The sequence below is a fragment of the Thamnophis elegans genome, chromosome 1, assembly GCF_009769535.1.
Source record: "Thamnophis elegans isolate rThaEle1 chromosome 1, rThaEle1.pri, whole genome shotgun sequence".
NCBI classification, from domain to species: Eukaryota; Metazoa; Chordata; class Lepidosauria; order Squamata; family Colubridae; genus Thamnophis; species Thamnophis elegans.
This window is the reverse complement of record NC_045541.1, coordinates 27,754,134-27,776,577: the sequence shown is the minus strand read 5'-3', so window position 1 is coordinate 27,776,577 and position 22,444 is coordinate 27,754,134. Positions and strand designations below refer to the sequence as shown.

Here is a 22,444-nt window from a genome sequence, read left to right as displayed (position 1 = left end):
TACGTACATTCGGAGTCCCAGCATGGGTGCATATACCATCACAAGTGAGACTAAAAATGCAACATAGAGCTGGACAGTTATTTTTTGTAGGATATGAGGCTAACCATAGATCATTTAGGTTTTGGGAGAAGGGCACAGCTAAGGTTCACTGTAGCGCTAGTGCTAGGTTTATAGAACAAGTGGGGTAGAATAAATTAGAAACAAATGATACTGTAATTATCAACACTCAAGTAGTCCCTAATGATGATGTAGTAAAACCAGTAGTTAAAGAAATTAAGGAATAAGTACATGACGAACCAGAAAACAAGAGCAGGTTATACAGGAGATCCCCTGGTGAGTCCTGAAATACCTAGACGTTCAACCCGTGTAACGAGACCACCTGACAGGTATCAGGCGTCTATAGCATGTCAGGCAAATAAGGTTCCTGCTAATTACCAAGAATTAACTCTATATCCAACTGAGGAACAGAAACTTTGGAAAGATGCAATGGAAAAAGAATTAAAATCATTGCAAAGGTTAGAAGTGTATGAAAACATAAAGTAACCACCAGGTAAACATGCCATTGGTTGTAAATGGATTTTCAAACTTAAAAATAGTGTAGATGGGACTGTAACCTATAAAGCTAGGTTACAGCCAGGTTGCACAAGGGTTTGCTCAGTCAGCCAATGACTATGATGCGGTCTTTGCACCTAGTTTAAAGGCTACAACGTTACGTGCAGTATTAGTGTGGGCAGCTAAGAATGAATATATAGTTAATCATTTAGATGTAGAGAAAGCATATCTTCATGCACAGTTGCAACATGCTATATATTTACAGAAGCCTGCAGGATTCAAAACTGATAATAAAACTGATTGCTGGAGGTTGAAAAAGAATCTGTATGGCTTGAAGCAATCAGGATATGAATGGAATCAATGTATAGTAAAAGAGTTAACGAAGATAAGTTTTAAAGCTGGCATTGCTTATCCATGTTTGTTTAAAAAAGAAAGTAACGGTGTGATTTCATTGTTACTATTGTTCACTGATGACATAGCATTAATCACTAAAACTGATCAAGAAGCTATGAGGATTATAACACTGTTAAGGACGCAGTTCAGTATAAAACATCTTGGTGAGATTAGGCATTATATCTTGGGTTAAAGATAGATAAAACTAGGGGAGGATACAAAATCTCACAAACTGAGAAGATTAACCAGCTACTCAGAACGTTCAGGATGGAACTGTGTAAACCAGCTAAAACTCCAATGGGCCAGGAATTTAGCCATGATGATGTAAAAATCCCTGTGTTTGATAAGGGTATTTATCAATCATTAATTGGTAGTTTATCGTATCTGAGTAATTGGTCAAGACCCAACATAGTATATAGTGTAAATCAATTAGCCAGGTTTAATGCTGAACCTACTGAAAGGCACTGGCAAGCTGCTAAGATATCTTAAGCAAACGATGCATTATGCAATGTATTTAGAACTTAGAGATGATCTGAGCTTGACTGCATATGCTGATGCAAGTTTTGCTACAGATGTATCTACACGGAAATCAACATCAGGGTTTGTTGTATTCCTGGGGAAAGCACTAATTGGATGGCGGTCTATTAGACAAAAACATTTAAGTCTATCAACTATGGAAGCTGAATTCTCATGTCTGTCATTATTATGTACAGATTTGGTTTGCTATAAACAACTCCTACTTGATATGGGGATTGACATACGAGAACCTATAGTTGTATATGAAGACAATCAAGCAGCAATTCAGATAGCATCCAATCTTGCTGTAAAAACTAGGTTAAAACACACTGATATAAGATATCTGAACTTAAGGCAAAGTGTGAATAGTAAATTAGTTTCACTGGAGCATTGTTTGTCCGAGGATAACATCACAGATTATACTAAGGCCCAAGGTAATATAAAGCATAAACTTTTTTGTGAGGAATACAGATTAAGATTGTAAGATTTATATATTGTCCTACCCAAAGGGGAGAATGTTAGGAATATAATCTAACAGTTGGGTTGGCAATATATAAATCATGTAACAATGTTGTACCTGTTTCTTTAAATCATACTGTAAAATGTGATTGGTTGCTGTTTTCCTCAATCAGCCATAAGAGGGAGCCAGAATGACTGTTACCTCTCTGTTAAGATGCTGGGCTGATCTGATCTGATCTGAGTGTTATGGAAGCTGGCTATTAGAAAGTGCTGTGAGCTATTGTAAGTTTTGCAACTACTAGCAAACTTTGAGTTCTGACCTGATTATATGATACTGGACTATGTTATTTGGATTATCCCTTAACTGAAAGACTTTGATGACTGACTGTCTTAACCATGTATGACTTGGACTGTTTGATGGACTCTGATACCTCTATTTCCACGAAAGTAAAAGTCTATTTAAACTGCAGTGTCTCTGTATGCTGGTTTGTGTGTTCTCCAACAACACTCACAACGCTTCTCTGAACATACTCGCTCTCCCAACGGGGAGCTTACCTAACAAATATGTTCCATATTTTGCTCAAACCAGATGGGCTCCTGACTTTTCCTGATGTGCTATTATTTTCTCCACAGTGTGACATGACTCTAGTGATTTGCACACCCAACCTCTTCAACACATGCCTATATTCCCAAAGGCAACGCTTTGTTGTTGTTTCCTGCAAAGAGAGCTAGAAGGTTCGATTCGTTTGCAAGCAACACAAACTCTCCATCAGATCTCGACACCCCCACTTCCCACGTTAAACAACAACAACAACCCCAACTTCCAGCACCCCAAGGAAGCAACCTGCCCGGCCGGAATCCACCCTTCGTTCCTTCCGCGATCGAATGGGGGGGGAGGAGTGGGGGGGGCAGAAGCAGCTGCATCGGGGAGCGTTAGGACTCGCCTGCGTCCGGCTGGTTGACAACTCCCGCAGCCAATCAGGGGGCGCCTCCTTGAAGGACTTGTGACAGGCAGGGCGGCCCCTTGGCTTGAAGCTTGGCAAGCTGGCAAGGCTGGGCGGGGCCCAGCTCGGCGGTGGCTGCTGCTGCCGCTGCCGCTCAGGGAGGGGTTTAGCATAGCATCCATAGCGCTGACCGGCCAGATTCAAGGCACATTGAGCTCGGCGGGCACCCGCGCGCGGCTGAGCATCTTCGGCGGCGGCAAGCGGGGAGGAAAGCAACCAAAAAAAAATATATATCCAGAGAGAGGTGGGGGTGGGAGGGGGAAGAAGCTGAGCCAGACAAAGCAAAGATGGCAGGGATCCTGGCTTGGTTCTGGAACGAGAGGTTTTGGCTGCCCCACAATGTCACTTGGGCGGATCTGAAGAACACCGAAGAAGCCACCTTCCCTCAGGTGGAGGACCTCTACTTAGCCTTTCCCCTGGCCTTCTGCATCTTCATGATCCGCATGCTTTTCGAAAGGTGAGGTGGCATCGCCTTCCTTCCCCCGTTCCCCGTTCCCCCCTCCGCACCATCTCACCTCAGCCTCCGGTGGGAAAAGTCCGCTGTTCCCGTGAACAACAGGCTCACCCGGCTGGCTGGGGGCGGGGGGCGGGGGTCGCGTTGGCCTCTTGGAGTTGGTTGGTGTCTGCCTGAAGATATTATATATCCCCCCCCACCCCAGCCAGCCGGGTGCGCCTGTTGTATATGTGTGTGTATATATATGTGTGTGTATATATTAATTTATATGTATGTGTATATATGTGTATGTATGTATGTAATGTATATATATGTGTATATATGTGTGTGTGTGTGTGTGTGTGTGTATATATATATATATATATATATATATATATATATATATATATATATATATATATACACATACATACATATAATATGTATACATATAATGTACATATACATATATATTATATGTGTATTATGTATGTATGTGGTAGGGAAAGAACCCTTATGGCATGTTTCCCCACATACACACACCAATTTAGCCTCTGGAGTTAGGGCTGTGGGATGGATGGATCAAACTTCCCAGAAGAAAAAGAAGAGAGAGGAGAGGGAAATGTGGTTTCCTTAACATTTATTTTATTTTATATTTGTTTATTTGTCAATCTGTACAAGGTAACAGGTATTAGAATAGACATGGACATTATTGCATGAGATTGGTACAAATAGATGGATATAAATAAGTATAACATGGCCAGGAACACATAAAATGAGTACATATCAATGGGGACAGTAGGACAGGGACGGTAGGCACATTTTAGTCCAGGGTGTGATCATTGGATTTCTAAAGCAAAAAAAAAAAAAAAAAACCATCATCAACAAAAAAAAACCTTGTATTTTGGCTGGGGAGCATTTGAGTTCATGGTAGATCCGCTCTTCCACAGTATCAGAGCAGGCGGTTTTGCGATGGGCAACATGCCCACATGATGGCATTCAAAGGCAAAATTTCATTGACAGGTATCAGCCAGTCCGTTGGTCTCAAGATTGGAAGAATGGGGATTTGTGTGTGGTTTTATCTTGTGGAGATTTATATGCTTCGGAAAAAGCAAAACTCTTGTCTCTTGTTAGCTCAATCAACTTCTTTTGAACAACCTCATGGCTTTGTGTTTCAGATAAATATTACAGGATTCAGTGGAATGTATTTTAAGATAGGCCCTCGGACTCCAAACACTGTTTTCTAATAGCAGGATTAGGAAGGAGAAACTATAAAGTCCATTAAAAGAAAAGAAAATGCTTTCTTTACATAGCCATAGCCTTAAATGAGTTTTTAAAATAACTAGTTTAATTCCAGGCTAAAGCTATAGAATTTCAAGCAGGTAAAAACAAATAGAGTCATGAACCTTGGATCAGAATAGATCCTAAATAACTTTTCAATATTGTTCAATTCTAAAAATAAATCTCTACTTTTTATAAGCAAGTAATTTGTATATTGTCGTAGTTAATAAACAAAAAGGATAAGGCTTGTGAATTTACTTAAAAGAGTAATATGTTCTTGTCATAAACTAGATTGCATTAATAATGAAGGTACAATTCATGTTCGTTTTTAGTCCTCAACTCAAAAAAAAAAAAAATTCACCACAGGTAAAATGTCTGTTGATCAAATTAGCAATGTAATAAATTATAGTTCCTAAATCCTAATGTAAACTGGCGAAACATTGTAAATGTCACCCAATCCATAGAATGAAGATAGTATACAGTAAAAGGGGTTGTTTGTTGTTGGAGAATTGCTTAGGTATACTTCTGCACAATTCTTTCCCCAATCCCTTAGGATTGATACTTTTTAGAATTTTACTTTTTTATTCCAGGTTTCCAGGTGATATTGTCAGCCCAAATTGTTAAGATTTTCTTTGTCATTGATTTATTTAATATACTGATTGTGTATAACATATCAAAGCTGCTTAATCTGACATACTAGATGATAAAAGGATGAGGTTGATAACAGTATATGGACCCTTTTTTTCTGTATTACTTGATTTTTACTTTCAATCCCCTGACTCCTCTTCTTCATCCCACCCCTCTCTTTTCAGCTTGAGTTCTTGGGTGGGGGGGAGGTTTGTCTACTTCCCCAATGTAGTCAAGGTATTTCATAGAAGCTCTTTAAGAGAGGGGATGAAAGGCCTTTATCACTTGCTCTTTTCCATTAAACATTACATGCTTTTTAAAGTTTTTTAAGGCCTTCCTCTGAATAGCAGCAACAGATAGAAACAGGTAAGTAAGTACTTTGGAAAGAAAAGTCTATTTATTCTAGACTGTAGTTTATGTGTCCATGGTAGGGTTTTCCAAGGGTCATGAGATCTTTCAAATTCTACCTTCTCCATTGTTTAAAAAATATCAGTATTGAAAGGAACTTGCAAGCATCTTTCTTGTGCCTGTGGAAAAGTCTGTAGCCAGTGATACTCTGACACTCACACACATGCCAGAGGTGAGCCAGCAGAAGTGATAGATTCATAATATCCAGTACTTTCCTATACTCTGTGGAGAAAGAACTCTGTGCTAGCCTTGACAGAGTTCCTTTCCTTCTGATTAGAAGTTGTGGAAGGACAAAGTAGGAAGGTACAAAAATAGTCAAATAGAAAAGAAGGGGGGGGACTATGCCTCCCCCCTCCCCGCTGTCACCACAAGCTGGCAATGTATTGGAAAAGAAAATTTCCCTGCCTTTTTTCCTTCCTCTCTCTCCACATATTTTAGGATTGCTCTGTTTAAGAAAGTACAGAAAGGAGAAAAGATGTTGCCTAGCTGAAAAATGTCTGTTAATATCTAGCAGCTGAAGCTATGACTGGGCCAAACAGTGCCAAAGACGTCTGCTGAGCATAGTCATACCCGAAGATAATGCTGCTGCTATTAGTTCAGGTGTTGCTGCCGGTGTTACTGCCATTTTGCAACGTGTGTGTGTGTGCTTCGCTCTGCACGTGCGTGCGTGCACAGTTCAATGTAAATGGTTCTGCGTGCATGTCACTAAAATCCAAAATGGCGGTGACCAAGCAGCAGCAAGGGAACCGGTTTGGGGGTGTGGCAGGCCTGGGTTGCTGCCGGTTCTGCAACCCAGGCCTGAATTCCACTACTGGTTCAGCTAAATGGGACAACCCACCTCTTTATTAGCCTTATTTCCTAGTGCTCCTTGTCCACGAATAAACTCCTTTTGAGAGAAGGCAGCAATGTCTTTCATCACCACTTATAGTGGATGCAACAGAACTTCATCTTTGGGTAATGCTACAGATACATTTGTCTCCCTCATCTCTAATCACGTTCTTTGATCTCCATTTTTCAAAAAGATTTCTGGTAATCCATAACCACAGCACTTATCTTCTGTTCTGAACTCACTGAATGTACTCTGTTCTTGTCCCTTATTTTCAGTTTATGACAGAATGATCATGATAGAAGGTGTGAAAATTGAGCAACATAACTGACAGAATTATGTCATGAACAGGTATTGATAGGACAGAACTATTATAAGTTGAAAGATATTTGGGAAAAAACCAATTTATTTGGAATATGTAAGATGAGAAACAGGCTATTGAAATAGTACCCCTTTCCTTTATTTTAAAGCTAAGCAACCAGAGTTTCATTGTTGCATAACAGTTTGCTCTGGAAAGGAAAGGAACAAGTTGCCTTTTATTTTATTAGCTAAAACTGAATATCCAGTAATGTCCTTTTGTTCTTTATACATAAGAAGCAAACACTTTGCAAACATATTTAATTGTCTACAGTGGAAGGTAAACTGTATGACCTGGAGTTTCTTTTGGGCTTTGTGTATTTGAAGGATTTCTTCTGGGGAGTACTGTATAATTCAATTTCAGAAGAAACTGCATGTTCAGTGATTGTATGCACTTCATATCAATTGCTTTTTATAAAAAGATGGATACTCAGATTTTCAATGTTTGCATGAGGAGGACAAGGGAAATTCATGTGAAAACTATATATGTTAAGTTTAGGGTTACAAGCTGAACTTTAATTAGCTCTGGATGAAAATTGTTTATTTTTAAATTAATATAGGAAACTTTGAATCAAACAACTGATTATTTTATTTATAAAGTTACATTAGCCAATTCTTGTGTATTTGGCACAGATGCCTGGATTCAGAGTTTTAACCATGATTTATCAACTAAGCCACAATTTGGATGAATTCCCAATTTTAAGCCATAAACCATTGTTTACAAATCACAGTGACTAGATTCACACACACTGCTAAGCCAAAATCAAAATCAAATGTATAGCCTAGTATACTCTGTAAACCTTGTCAGATTGTCCTGCGCCTCTTTGCTGTCTAATTTTTAAGGACAGAACAAAATGATGCTGCTTCCTCTCCAGAATTCTGAACATGTTAATTTTTGTGAATGAAAATTTCTGGAAGGAGAAGGTACTGAAGTAGTAAATGCAGGAACTGGGTATGTCTAGTTTAATAGAAAGAAGGACTAGGGGAGACATGATAGCAGGGGTTGCCACAAAGAAGAGGGAGTCAAACTATTTTCCAAGGCACCTGAGGGTAGAACAAGAAGCAATGGGTGGAAACTAATCAAGGAGAGAAGCAACTTAGAACTGAGGAGAAATTTCCTGACAGTTAGAACAATTAACAGTAGAACAGCTTGCCTCCAGAAGTTGTGAATGCCCCAACACTGGAAGTCTTTAAGAAGATGTTGGATAGCCATTTGTCTGAAACGGTATAGGGTTTCCTGCCTAGGCAGGGGGTTGGACTAGAAGACCTCCAAGGTTCCTTCCAACTCTGCTATTGTATTGTATTGTATTGTATTAAATCCTTGGTTCAGAGACAAAGGCATGGTTTATTTAAGCATGATTTATTTAATAAAGCCATAAACTACCATCTATAAACACAGTGGCTGGATTCGTACCCTACATTGAAGCACAGCCCAACAAAACACATTATGACTTAGCGTTATGTGTAAACCCAGTGACAAATGGGGCTTATGATCTGATGATCAAATGCAAAGGCTACTACATTCTAAACTGTCTTTCTTTCTCTATTGGCCTGTCCGTATCGCACATGCTTTTTAAGTTTAAAAACAAGAAGACAGGAAAATATAATGTTTATGCAAAGTATACACAAGCTACATTCATGCAACATTTTTTGCTTAACCATTCTTTATTGAATAAATGAGAAAGTAGGGGTTTACACATTATGGATTTTTGTGCTTGTGAGAGGAGACAAGAAATTTATATGCTTTTGTAGCAAATCATAGTTTAACAGGTCCCAAACCATGAAATGATGGCTTCTGCATGCTACAGTTATTCTCCAGTCTGGATCTCAGTATTATTTGGGGCTCTAGCATGTGGTTTTGCAAAATTGTTGGTTGATTTACTTAAATAAAGAGGCAAATATTGTTTTCCTCAAACAAGATAAAAACCTCCTATTGTATATGTGACTGCATGAGCAAAACTTCTATATCTGGATATCATAGGGTATGCCCAGCAATTGAAAACTAGTAAAAATGAATGTAGTACAGTACAATGCAGTGAAGTAAAGTGCAATAAAATGAAATAACTGGAATGAGATACTTTGGTTACAAAGTGAGTTTTTTGTAAATAAAAACAAATAGTGACAGATACAAGATGGCAGTTTATTTTTTTTATATGTTCTGCAAACGTAGCTCCTAGATGAAAATTAATCTTTCAATGTATTCCAGGAATCAGCTATAAATAATCCAAGGAATAAAATGATGGTGAAGTATGAAATAGGTATACTTTAATTATAGTACCATATTTCCCCCAAAATAAGACAGGGTCTTATTTTCTTTTGACCCCCCCCCCAAAATAAGCACTTGGACTTATTTTCGGGGAGGTCTTATTATTTTTGCGTGCAAGAAGCAGCGAACATGGTCACATCATGGCTGCTGCTGTGTTGCAATATTTTCGGGGAGGGCTTATTTTGGGAGGAGGGCTTATTTTAACACATGTGCTCGAAAGTCCGATTGGGCTTATTATCTGGGGAGGTCTTATTTTTGGGAAAGCAGGGTCATTTTTAAGAAAATGGTACTGAATTATGAAAATAGTAAACTTCAACTATAGTAGCTTTAAACTGTGATGGAAGAATACTGGGAAATGATAAAATGCCAGCACAACTTTTATTACATTGCGTATTTCTCAACAAATTGGTAATATTTTATTTGCTATTTTAGGCAACCATTTTAGGCAACCAGATCTGTAAAATATTTTAATTATATTATCAATAATTTCATTTCATTTCAATCAATAAAATAGAAAAATATTGTGTCTGGAAAATAGTGGTTTTTGGAAAAATTGTTAAACTCTACTATTAGTAGCTTGCAAAATATTGGATCTATTTGAGTGTCCCAATAATGATTTTCTCATTTGATTTATTAGTTGCAATAAATATATGATTGTAATTGCAATAGTATGATGTAAAATTAAAACTGATCATGTTTGCAAGAAAGAAAATATTTTTTACATTTCTTTAATTTTTCAATCAAACAAAAATAATACATTTCTCTTTATATCTGTAATTATTTCCACTCACAGATTCATGTGGCTCCTACCCTTACATTCAGGAAATTATTGAAAAACTTACTCTACCAGGCCTTGATTGTCCATCCTCCTCCTTTTTGGAGGTATTATTTTGTGTTGTTCCATTTTATGCTGATCTATTTTGCTTCTATTTTGATATTTTGCTCTTCCAGTTGATTGTATTCTTGTATTCTTTTTATGGAGGCTTTTGTTGTTGTTGTAAACCACCCACAGTTGTTTAGAAATTGGATGGCCTATAAATTGAAGAAATAAATAAAAACAAAGAATAAAATATTTAAACATCTATAATTGTTATATCAATTTGCCATTAAATGGCAAATTGAATAAACCATAATTGATTGGGTTCATAGATTATAGTAGCCAAGGTTTATAAATGAGTGCCTTGGTTCCTACAAGATACTGATCAAAAATTAAAAAAGCTCCATCATGGTTTAATGTGATGTGTGAATTCTACCATTGTGAAATACTTAGTTCGCTCTTTGTGTAAAATAAGTTTTGCTCATATAAGCTTCCATCTTGGTGTACAAATACAGCACAGGCATCAAAAAGAATGCAAATATGAGCCAGAGTGCTGAGATATTATGCTTTTTTAAACCACTGACCAGTTTTTCTTCCTACTGAACTATGTGGAAACAAATAGCACAGCCAGACACACCTTTGAAGATGCTGCAAGGGACCACAAAATACTGGGCAGGAGAGTGAGGAATCTGGGGACACTGGTGATATTTTATTTTCTATTCCTTCCTGTTCTAGGACTTAGAACTGGGAGAAAAAATGCTAGAAATGAACATTTGGCTATGAATGGGGCCAATCAGAATAATTTGGATTTTTTGATAATGGGAGGCATTTCTGATGAGGGACTTCTGGTAACAGATGGGCTGCTTCTCACTAGAACTGGAAAAAAATGTTTGGAAGGGACCGTGAAAGTCTACCTCAGGGATGCCAAACTCAATTTCATTGAGGGCTGCATCAGGATTGTGTTTGACCTCCGGGGACCGGGGTGAGCGTGGCCAGATCTACATCCCTCGTGTTGGGGATGTCTGGTGGCTGGAGTGCTCGGCCAGTAAAAATGGGCTCCCGAGCTCCATTTTCAACTGTGATGCCTCCTATAACCTCTGCCAGTGAAAATGTTGGCTGTTTTTGTTGACAGAGGCACCATGGGCCAATCCTTTGCTGTTTCCAGGGTGGCCCCGCAGGCCAGATCTAAGCACCTTGTGGGCCGGATCCAGCCCCCTGGCCTTCAATTTGACATCCCTGGTCTATCTATCTGGCAGAAGGGAACTAAAAATGTTCCAGCCCGTTATTGCCCAGTAAGTCTTGCTAGCATAATCAATAACATCTATACTAGACATTGGAAACATATACAGTAGGCTGAGTGGAAGAAGAACCTTCACCAAGGCAGCTTAGACTGGGTTGTTCTGGTTTGGATCAGGATGGATACTTAACTCATGAAAAATGTATCCTACTATTAAGTGAGCTCTTTTTGCAAGAACTTATTATAGAACTTAAGCAAATCAATTCATGCCAGATGCACTGAGACTTTTCTAAGCCAAGGTACTAGAGCAGCTTCTAGATGGAGCACAGTTAAATTCATTTTGAACCTGAAATTGTCTAATACAATTTATTCTTACTGATAAATACTATTCATCCTGGAACATCAAATAGTAGATGAATTTGCAAATTGGCATTTTTGTCTGAAATATTGCTGTCTAGGGAGAAGAATAGGCTATGGTAATTCTCAATTAAAAGGTTCTTCATACAGAATTACTGGGTTGTAGTTTAAAAACTGTTCCGTAATGCCACACCTGCAAATTAAAAGAGTTTGGTTGCAAGTGGAAGAGATTTACATTTCCTACAGTAGTTGCAATAAACAGCATTTGAGGTAAACCAACATCCCATCACACGCTTTCTCCAATCCGAGGGAATATTTCACTAGAATTTATTTAAACACTTAAATTCTTTCTTTATGCCGCTTTCAGTTTGTTTTGCAATAAAAACATGCTGCTAAATCAAGTGATGCATATGTAACTATTTGAACCTTCTGAAAAATATTTAAATAGAAATGCCTCTTTGGGTTCATTTTATGCGATTAGAGAGATGGATTTAAATGAACAAACTCTGGGTTAATAATCAGCCTCATTATTATGAACCATTGCTCATATGCGTAACTTTAACTCCTCTTTATCACCATTGCCTAGTTTCTTACAGGTTTAGATTCAAGTTTTTTCTCCCACTTCAGATGAAATTTGGTTTTTGTATCTTCATAATTCTAATAGATATCAAAATCAATATATTTTCTTGACTGTAATTTGTGTCTGCTAGCATCCTACTAGATCTGTTTTTGGTGCAATGGTTAAGGCATCGGGCTAGAAACTGGGAGAGCATGAATTCTAGTCCTGTCTTAGGCACAAAACCAGTTAGGTAACCTTGGGCCAGGCGTTCTTTCCCAGCCCTAGGAAGGAAGCAAGGGCAAATCAATTCTGAAAAACTTTGCTAAGAAAATTTCAAGAACTAGTTGGGTAATCACTAGGATTCATAATTGACTCAAAACTCCCCCAATTCCCCCCCTCAACGCCATTTTCTTGTAATGTTACTTGCATAATTACTTGAAAATACTGAAGGCAATGAGAATTTATTCTAAGCAATCATATATAAGGTCCAGTGGTGGGATTCATTTTTTTTCTACTGGTTCTGTGGACGTGGCTTGGTGGGCGTGGTGTAGCTTGGTGGACATGCCAGGGGAAGGATACTGTAAAATCTCCATTCTCTCCCCACTCCAGGGGAAGGATGCTGTAAATCTCCATTTCTCCCGATTAGCTGGGACTCGGGGGGCAGAGAATAGATGGAGATGGGGCCAGTCAGAGATGGTATTTACCAGTTCTCCAAAACTGGTCAGAATCTGCTGAATGACCTCTGATAAGGTCTCTTGTTTTCTTTAGAAGTTCAAAGTTGCATTTATGGAGTTTACTGTATGTATGAATGTATAAGTGCCTTGGTTCCCAGTGTCTTGATTCCCACAAGATTAATATACTAATCTTCCTGCTATCTGTATAGTAGCAGGGGCAGAGAACAGGGTCTGGTGCTTGGTCACACCTCTGCATCCCCTGGGCAATGCCCTGAGAGATGGCACAGGTGACCACCGCCTGCATGTGGGCAGATAACTCAGGTTCCTGAGCTTTGTCAGAGTCCGAACCAACGGGATCCCTGGAAGGAGGAGGAACATGCCGGGCAAGGATGGGATCAGTGAGCCCCCTCAGGGTAGGGTTCTTGGGGCGAGCCCTGACTCAGAAACACATGAAAAAGCAGGTGAGCCCAGTTCAGCCAGAGACCTATCCGGGGAGAGGTCCTGGGAGCCCACTTCCTCATCAATTACGGACAGGCGATCCCCCTTGGGAGTGGTGGAATGACTGTCCCAACAGGAGGGGTAGGCAGAGGGCACTCCCTCACAGCCTGGTGTTGGGTCTTCTCGAATTGTTTGTCGAGAGCCCGCTGCCGCCTTTCTGCATCCCTAGTCACCGCCGCGGAAGGTGCCTGATAGGGATGGCTATCCTGACTGGCCACCCTGCCCTTCCTTACCCCCTTGCCACTGCCTGCAGAAGTTCCCTTGCTAGGAGCTTGAGAGGGACCTGGTCTACCATCAAGGGAGTCATATGGGCTAGGATGCTCCATGGCCTGATGGCCAGACTTCAGACAATAGGCCAATACAGGTGGAGGTCAGGAGGTGAAGGAGACTCTGGTGGCTGGTGCTGGATCAGAAGCCATGCAGATGTTATGGAAGCAGGAACAGTTTGTGGGAAAAAATCCAGGGGAGTAAAACTGGGGCTCTGCAATGAGTCCAATGAATCCAGACACTCGACGGGAGGTGAAAAGGTGGAAAAGCAGCCGAGGCTGCAAGACCAGGCAGCTAGATTAGGGAGAATCAGTGGATAAAAGGCAAACAAAATTACCAAAAAATCCTCCCTATGTCAGTGTATGACCATCAGGTGGCCAAGACGCCAGCGCCACTTGGGGAAACGCTGTGGGTGGAAGTGACCTAGCCAGAGATCTGATCAAGGCCAGCTAACCACCCTGCGGCTATCTGCAGACACGTGGCTGAGCGGGAACATCCAATTGGCCACCATTCCGGTGCGAGGGAGAAGAAGGAGGTGAAAATGGCGGCCGCATGATTTAAAGCGGCCGCGCACCCCTCCGCGGCAGGCTACGCCCTCTGATGGGGGAGGGAATCGCAAAAAAACAACAATTCCAACTAAAAAAGGGAAACGGCAGCACCCGCCAGAAGCCTCGCCACTCCTGCTCCGCTTTAAAGGAAAAGCGGCAACTCTCTGCTGCCGTCCAAAGGCAGCGCGGCAAGCAGAGCACCACCCACCACCACACCTACCTCCGAGTCTCTAGGAGAAATCAAACGACGTGAAGCAAAAAGGGGAGACAAATGAACTGTTAATTATAGGAAAAACAAATTAAGGAAAAAGAAAAGGAAATACTAGAAGGAGAGTCCAAGCCTAGATAAATTACGCTGAAGCTCACAAATATAAGTCCTGAATGGGCAGACTGAGGAAAAATTCTGGCGCCAAGTAACACCAGGAGGCGTGGCCAAGGAAAAAGATTCCTCAGTCCCAGGGCAACCAGACTGATTTAACCCATCGCTTGGATTCTCCAAGTGGTGCACAGGAAAAGTGCTGGTCCAAACTACGTTCCAAGTTTCTCAAATGTTAAACCAAGTCTCAATGTGGCTTAGCATAATTTGCAAATGCGTTCAATAGCTATTGAAATTCAGATAGATGAAATGTAGTAGACATTCACCTTTTAGCATTTTGAGGAAAAAGGACTTTCACTTTTCCGGTTGTTTTTTTTTTAATAGCATTAAATGCTACATCAATTCTGAGATATAGCATTTAATGCTGCTCACTTCACTTCACCATACATTTTGGAATAATGAACTGAGATCACAGAATCTGATAAGCATATGCAGATATACTTATCAGATGCTGTGATCTCAGTTCATTATCCCACACTGTAGTACAGTACATTTAACATCTTGCCCTTTAAATGTTTCCATTGCTTAAATCATAAAATGCAAATGTAGCAGAAGCTCCAGATTGTGGCTTTTTTTTTTGCCTTAGAACTGTTAATAAGCAAGTATGATTCATTTTTCTTGGCAAAATCACTGTACTTTTTTGTTAAATACTTTAATCATGGTTATTTTGGCATATGTGTTGCTGAATTCAGTGGAATGCTCCCAAGTACTGTTAAGTATTTAGTCTTCAGTAACCTGAATGCTAACTTCATCAAAGATTTTCTTTTCATTACATCTGTGAAAATCTAGTTTTCATTATAATGTTTTAGAGTAATTACTCTTCCACAAAGACTAATTGCACATAAGAATTGTATAGAAGCAAATTGCTTAACAAGCTCCATATGTTTGCTTTTATGTAAGAGGGAAGAGTTGCTAAATTGAGTCTAAAACTGATATAGTACTGCGTTTGCCTTGAAACTAAAGAAACAGTGTTAAGTACTGGATGTTCAACCAGTAGAGATAGTGATATAATCAATGTGTTCAGCTAGGGCACGGGTGTCAAACTTGATCGTATCATGTGACGTGTCGTGATTTTTTTGCCTTTGCGGAGCCGGGGTGGATGTGGCCTGCACGTGACACATCCGGCCTACAGGCCGCCAGTTTGACATCTCTGAGCTAGGACAAGGAATCCATGATACCCCTTGGATGATTCTGAGCCACTGCCTTTCTTAGCCGGAATGATCTCACAGATGTCATCTTCAGAAAACAGAGGCTACGAGACATATGCATCACTGGGAGTTCATTTGAAGAATATAAAAATATGAAACACCACCTGGAATAGAATTGGGGGGGGGAGGGGGGCGACACTCAGTTCCTTAGGTGCTGGCTGCAAAAAATGAGTTTATAGTTACACAAGCAGCCCCTCCACCCAAGCTTTCATTGGTGCTACTAGTTGCTACAATACTATATTAATGTGACATAAGGGAGGGGATATAAAATGCATAATTGAGAAGTATGAGTTATCCTTGACTTGCAACCAGTTGCTTAGTGACACTTCAAAATTACAACAGATCTCCCTAGAGGTACTTTCAACCCGATTCCAAGTTCACAGTGGCAACCCCCGCCCATGACCACACTTCAGGCACTTGGTAACTGGCCTGCATTTATGGTTGTTTGCAGCATCCTGTGGTAATGTGACTGCATGTTATGATGGTTTTGCCCAAAATTAGCATGTTTTCAGCCAACGTGACAACGGGGTTCACCGAATGATCACAGTGTTTGCTTAAAGATTGCCAGCTTTGCTTTATGACTGTTGCAAAAAAGATAATAAAAGTGGGTCAGTCGTGTGGGTGACTTGATTTACAACTGTCTCAACTTGAGAAGAGCAACCAAGATGATTAGGGGACTGGAGGCTAAAACATTTAAAGAACTGTTGCAGGATCTGGGTATGTCTAGTCTGATGAAAAGAAGGATCAGGGGTGATATGACCACAGTGTTCCAATGTCTCAGGGGCTGCCACAAAGAAGAAGTCAAGCTATTCTCCAAAGCACCTGAGGATAGGACAAGAAGCAATGGGTGGAAACTAATCAAGGAGAGAAGCAACCTAGAACTAAGGAGAAATTTCCTGACAGTTAGAACAATTAATCAGTGGAACCAACTTGCCTCCAGAAGTTGTGAATGCCCCAACACTGGAAGTCTTTAAGAAGATGTTGGATAGCCATTTGTCTGAAATGGTATAGGGTTTCCTGCCTAGGCAGGGGGTTGGACTAGAAGACCCCCAAGGTCCCGTCCATCTCTGTTATTCTATTCTTATGACCATACTAGCAGGCTTCATTATGGTTATAACTTGAGGACTACCTGCACTCGGGTGAACTATATTTTAATTACAGTAAACTAAACTGTAAATGGAATGAAATAAAAGGCTCTCCCGTTGGTCTCTATGTATTTGGAAATACCAAGTAGGACCTTTCCTTCTTCCTGATTCAGAGTAGCAGGAAGCTATGGAACAGGTAGTCCTCAACTTAAGACCACAATTGAGCCCCAAATTTCTGTTGTTAAGTGAGAGACATTTGTTAAGGGTGTCTGGCCCTACTTTACGAACTTTCTTGCCCAAGTTGTTAAGTGAATCACTGCAGAAGATAAATTAGTAACTTGTTGTTAATGGCTTCCTCGTTGACTTTGTTTCTCAGATGGTTGCAAAAGCGGATTACATGACATGCTGCAACAGTCAGAACCGGTTGGCAAGCATCTGAAATTTGATCACGTGATCATGGGGATGCTGCCAAGATTGTAACTGAAAAAAAATGACCGTGTCCCTTTTTTCAGTGCGATTGTAACTTCGAACGGTCATTAAATGAAATGTTGTAAGTTGAGGACTACTTGTATTCCCCCCCTCCCTCTGCCTAGAATAGCAGGGATGCTTGTTTTCTGTTGGAACTGATGAAACCCTCTCTTCCCAACCCCCAAGGCAAAAATGTGGTGTATATGTTAAAGACATCAGACATCAGACTAGGTATTAGGAAATTGATTTCACTTTTGAAAATGTTGCCAAGAAAACTAAAAGGAGTTGTTCAGGCAGTCACCAGGAGTCCAAACCAGGGGTGGAATCCAGCACGTTCTGATAGATTCTGGTGAACCGGTAACAGAAATTTTGAGTAGTTCAGAGAACCGCCACATACCACTTCTGGCTGGCCCCAGAGTGTGTTGGGAATGGAGATTTTCCAATATCTTTTCCCAGGAGTGGGGAGGGAATGGGGATTTTGCAGTATCCTTCCTCTGCCACACCCATTAAGCCATGCCCACAGAACCAGTAGTAAAAAAAATTGAATTTCACCACTGGTCCAAATTGATTTGAAAGCACACATTTTCTTTTCCATTCCAGCCTTTTCCTGATTAGCAACTGAAACTCTGTGATGGGTCTCACAGTTGACTATCATTTATTTGACAGGATTCCCGAAATGAGCAGTGAAACCTGCCACAAAATTAGCATAATTGTCCAAATCAGGGCCTGTTGTTCTTTCTGTCATTAGCTTCATACACATCCTACATAGATTCAGGCAGAGGAAAGAAAGCTGCACATTTGACACTGAGCAAGAAAGGTGAAGAATTTTCTAAAATGTCCCTTATATTTGGTGGGGAAGTAGCTCCTAGGGCTGAGATGGGTAAAGTGGCAGCTGTTTCAACAGCAGCTGTGAGATCAATCTGGGCTTCCATTGAAAAAGGATGTACATGTGATGGTGTTTGATTTTAATTCAGTCCTGCCTGCTGGGCTGCTAGCTTCATTGTCTCTGGTACATCCGTATAGTCATTTGGTTCTGATACTGTAACAAGACGTTAAATTTTAAGCTTTTTTTAAAAAAAAAGTAATAGAAGCGCGCATGCAGCGAACCAGTTGTTAAACCGGTAGGATCCCACCCCTTAGTGGTCCCCAACCTTTGCAGATTGGCAGCCTGGCTGAGGGTGGAGAGAGGGAACCGGGTCGCGTGAGGAGCGGGTTGTCATGCAAGTGCGCATGCGACTTGATTCCCACAAGTGGTGGGCTGGTGCATATGCACCAAGCTTTGTGCATATGCATGCTCACCAGCCCGCCACTCACATGGCCCGGTTGCAATTAGGCCGCAACCTGGTAGTGGGCCGTGACCCAGGGATTGGGGACCCCAGTCTTAGTAGAGATGGTTTTATTTACAAGTTCTTCATGGTCCATGCTTCTGTGATTGGCCAAACCGTCAGATTTTCTGTTGTTTAAGCCTTAAAAGAATCTCTGGCTTTGCGGGTAAATCTTGAAATACAGGTGTGATTATCCTGCTCTTTACCTACAAATCTATAAAACAGTATTAAAAGGATGTATAGCTGCCTTCGCCTGACCATTACCCCAAGTACAGAATTTTTTTTGTTTGCTTTCATCATACACTTGGCTAATTAGCTGTCTTACTATTTTATCTGCCCTCCTAGTCTGCTGTATCACCTAAGAGATATATTGGCAAAGTAGAATTGTCTAGTGCTAAAATAATAGAAGATTTAGAAACAATAAGATTTGTCAAGTTAAAAAAGAGTGTTCTGGTATAGCATCCTTTATTCTCTACCTGTCTCTAATAGGAATAACATGTTGGGATCTGAATTCCAAAAATGATTTTTTAAAAGGCTGGTCTCAGGTGCACTTTTAGCCAATTGACTGAAATTGGCCAGATCTACTAGAGAAGTATTTGACCTAGTTCTGTCAATCTGCTTAGCAGTATAGCTTAGGTTTCATGAAAAGTTTGTACTTTTATTTTTAAAAGGAAATGTAGAACATGCACTCCTATTTTCATCTAGAAAAGTCCCCCTTCTTCTCTTCTCTTCTCTTCTCTTCTCTTCTCTTCTCTTCTCTTCTCTTCTCTTCTCTTCTCTCTCTCTCTCTCTCTCTCTCTCTCTCTCTTATGTAAAAATATGAGCAGTCATGAATTAAATCCATTATTAAAATTAATATGTTGCATTAGATTATATGCACACAATTCTTCAATTTTCTCATCTGCACCAGGGGTGGGTTCCAGCAGTCACTACTGCTGGTTTGTTTGTGACCGCGCACTGCACCTGTGCATGTAGAAGCAAAAAACAAGATGGTGCTGTAGCCGCCAGTGGGAGAACCAATGCAGGGCCGAACTGGTCCAAACTGGTAGGAATCCACCTCTGATCTGCACGGCATAAAACTGTCATCAATATAGGTGTCTGCTGTGTTGCTGGCATGTTATACACATATCTCCACTTGTGTATTGTTGAATTGTAATTGTGTGATCCAAAGATTAAATAAGATTGGACTTTCATTTATTAACACTATTTTAATTTTGTAATTTTAATTTAATTCCAACCACCAAAGTAAATACACACGTAATAACCCCTGTGGACATTGTTTTACTGACAGTAGTTCCCCTGGAGAAATGCACTATTAGAAAGGGTGGTGGAAAAGCTGTATTGCCTGCCCATGAGCCAGAACCCTGCTGATGGAAGCCACCACACATAAAGCGGGGTATGCAAAGGCTCCTGTAGACACAGATGCTTAACATACATATGATGCTGAGAAACAGACATTGTTTGTGTAAAGTCATCAGGGACTGGGACTTTAGCACTCACATGATGGATAGATCCATAAACAGACATTTTGGACATTCTTGTCCACATAGAAGTTTAAAAGAAAACCCAATAGGCTCTAATTGGTACACTTTCTACTTGGTCCTGCCTTTTGATCCTGTGTATTCTGTAGGTATCCCTTCTAGCCAACGCTACTTCTCAGTTGCTTCTTATTTTACCTGGGCCCATGTAGAATACTTTCTGTTACTGATCCCTGTTTATGTCGTATTTCTCATAATCCGACTTGATTGTGGATGAAAGAACTGACTTGGCATACTTTACTAACATCTGGTTAGGCACTGAAAGGAAGTGGGGTATTTCACCATGGACTCATAGCTCCTGCTTGATGAGGAGGTGGAAAGTGTGGCTTTGTACAGATTCATAACAGTGATAGCAGCAGCTGCCTCAAAGATGCTTTTTCAAAGGTAGCCTGGACAGGGGTTTTTTGTTGAGGAGGAAGAAGACATTTTGCTTCTTCATCAGTTTTGGCCAGAGTCGATAAAGCTTCTTGGATAAGAAACAGCATGCCATCTTCTTCAAGAAAAAAACAAACCAATTGCCTTTTTAAAAAAGCACCTTTGAGACAACTGTGACCTGAATGACTGCAAATGTCCACATAGGGTAGCAGCTGCAGTTTTAATAGTTCCATTTGACTTCTGCTTACCTCCTGTGACATGCAATTTACATAACAACTGCCTTACTTAGCGATGAAAAATTTGGGCTCAATTATAATCATAAGTCAAGGATTACTTGTACTCCTTTGAAATGTTAACATCTGTGGAACCAGCTGGTGCATTTTAGGAGTGCACCAAAAATATTAGGATATATGCCTTCAAAGTATTGGAAGCCATAATTAGCTTTAGGTCTGTAATGAATATACTTATTGTGACAAAACCTGGTTGGGTTTTGTTAATTGGTTGATTATGTTATGCTGATATTATGTTATAATTTAATAACATTAAAGTTTAATATTTAAAATGTAAATTTATTTTTTTAAAGCAAATTATTTCCTGAACACAAACAGGTACAAAAATTAAAACATAATTGGATAAATAATCCAGGTAACAGAGTAGGCTGTTGTAATTTCTATAAGCTGCAATTCTACAATCATATATTTCTGGTATTAATTTTCTTTGCCCAAACTGAAATTAATTAGTAAGCAAATTCACTTTGGTATGCATTTTTTAAAACTTTCTTATATATTTATATAACAGAAATAACTATCCAAGTATTTTAGTGTACAACCTTAAATAGTCATAATTTAAAATCTTAGCACAGGGTTTTTAAAATTTATGTATAGCTATAAAGGTAACGGTTCCCCTCACACATACATATGTGCTAGTTGTTCCCAACTCTAGGGGGTGGTGCTCATCTCTGTTTCAAAGCTGAAGAGCCAGTGCTGTCCAAAGATGTCTCTGTGGTCATGTGGCTGGCATAACTAAGCACCAAAGGCACACGGAACACTGTTACCTTCCCACCAAAGGTGGTCCCTATTTTTCTACTTGCATTTGCATATATGCTTTCGAACTGCTAAGTTGGCAGAAGCTGGGGCAAGTAATGGGCGCTCACCCCGTTACGCGGCATTAGGGATTTGAACCGCCAAACTGCAGAACTTTCTGATCGATAAGTCAAGGTGGCGCAGTGGTTAAATGCAGCACTGCAGGCTACTGCTAGATCAGCAGGTCAGCGGTTCAAATCTCACCGGCTCAGGGTTGACTCAGCCTTCCATCCTTCCGAGGTAGGTAAAATGAGGACCCAGATTGTTGGGGGCAATATGCTGACTCTCTGTAAACCGCTTAGAGAGGCCTGAAAGGCCTATGAAGCGGTATATAAGTCTACTGCTATAAGTCAGCGTCTTAGCCACTGAGCCACCGCTCCCCATATGTATAGATACACACATGCAGTATTTATTTTGATGTTTATTTATTTATCAATATATCCAGTGTAGAAGTGAGATGCCCATGTGATCACTTCACCCAATGACCCCAATTCCAGCTATCCCAGCAGAGGTCATTAAACAATTGCGTGAGGGTGCCTCGGGGAATGGAGGAAGCACTGAGAGACCCAGAGCCTACCAGCAATGGAAACCTGTTGTGGGCCAGAGCCTTGTATAATTTCAAATAGTCATTATCTCAGTCAAGGACTAACTTTGTGGCTTTTAGCAATCAATCAATAAAATTTACCATTTGCGTTATTTAATTTCAATCTTTGGCAATAGTCAAAAATGTATGTAATCTTTAGTATTTGTTTAATTATTACTAAGTTTTCACCACATGCAGAAGCTACACCAATTTGAATTTGGCATCATTGTTCTTTGTCCCAATGATCTTGTGAGAACTGGGTTTAACTAATTATCAGCTTAGCTCCTGTTCTTACTCAAGAGGAAATTTGAAAACATACTCTTCT

At 40.2% G+C, this 22,444-nt stretch overlaps 1 protein-coding gene across 3 annotated transcripts in view; it reads left to right on the top strand.

Annotated features, from left to right (window-relative positions):
- Nucleotides 1-3,211: 3,211 nt before the first annotated feature.
- The window catches only part of CERS6 (ceramide synthase 6), a 96,506-nt gene continuing 77,273 nt past the window's right edge, over nt 3,212-22,444 (top strand). For all 3 annotated transcript variants that reach the window (XM_032231522.1, XM_032231537.1, XM_032231529.1), the window contains exon 1: nt 3,212-3,381. In XM_032231522.1, the coding sequence (XP_032087413.1) occupies nt 3,212-3,381 (170 nt within the window). The remainder of the gene's footprint in view (nt 3,382-22,444) is intronic.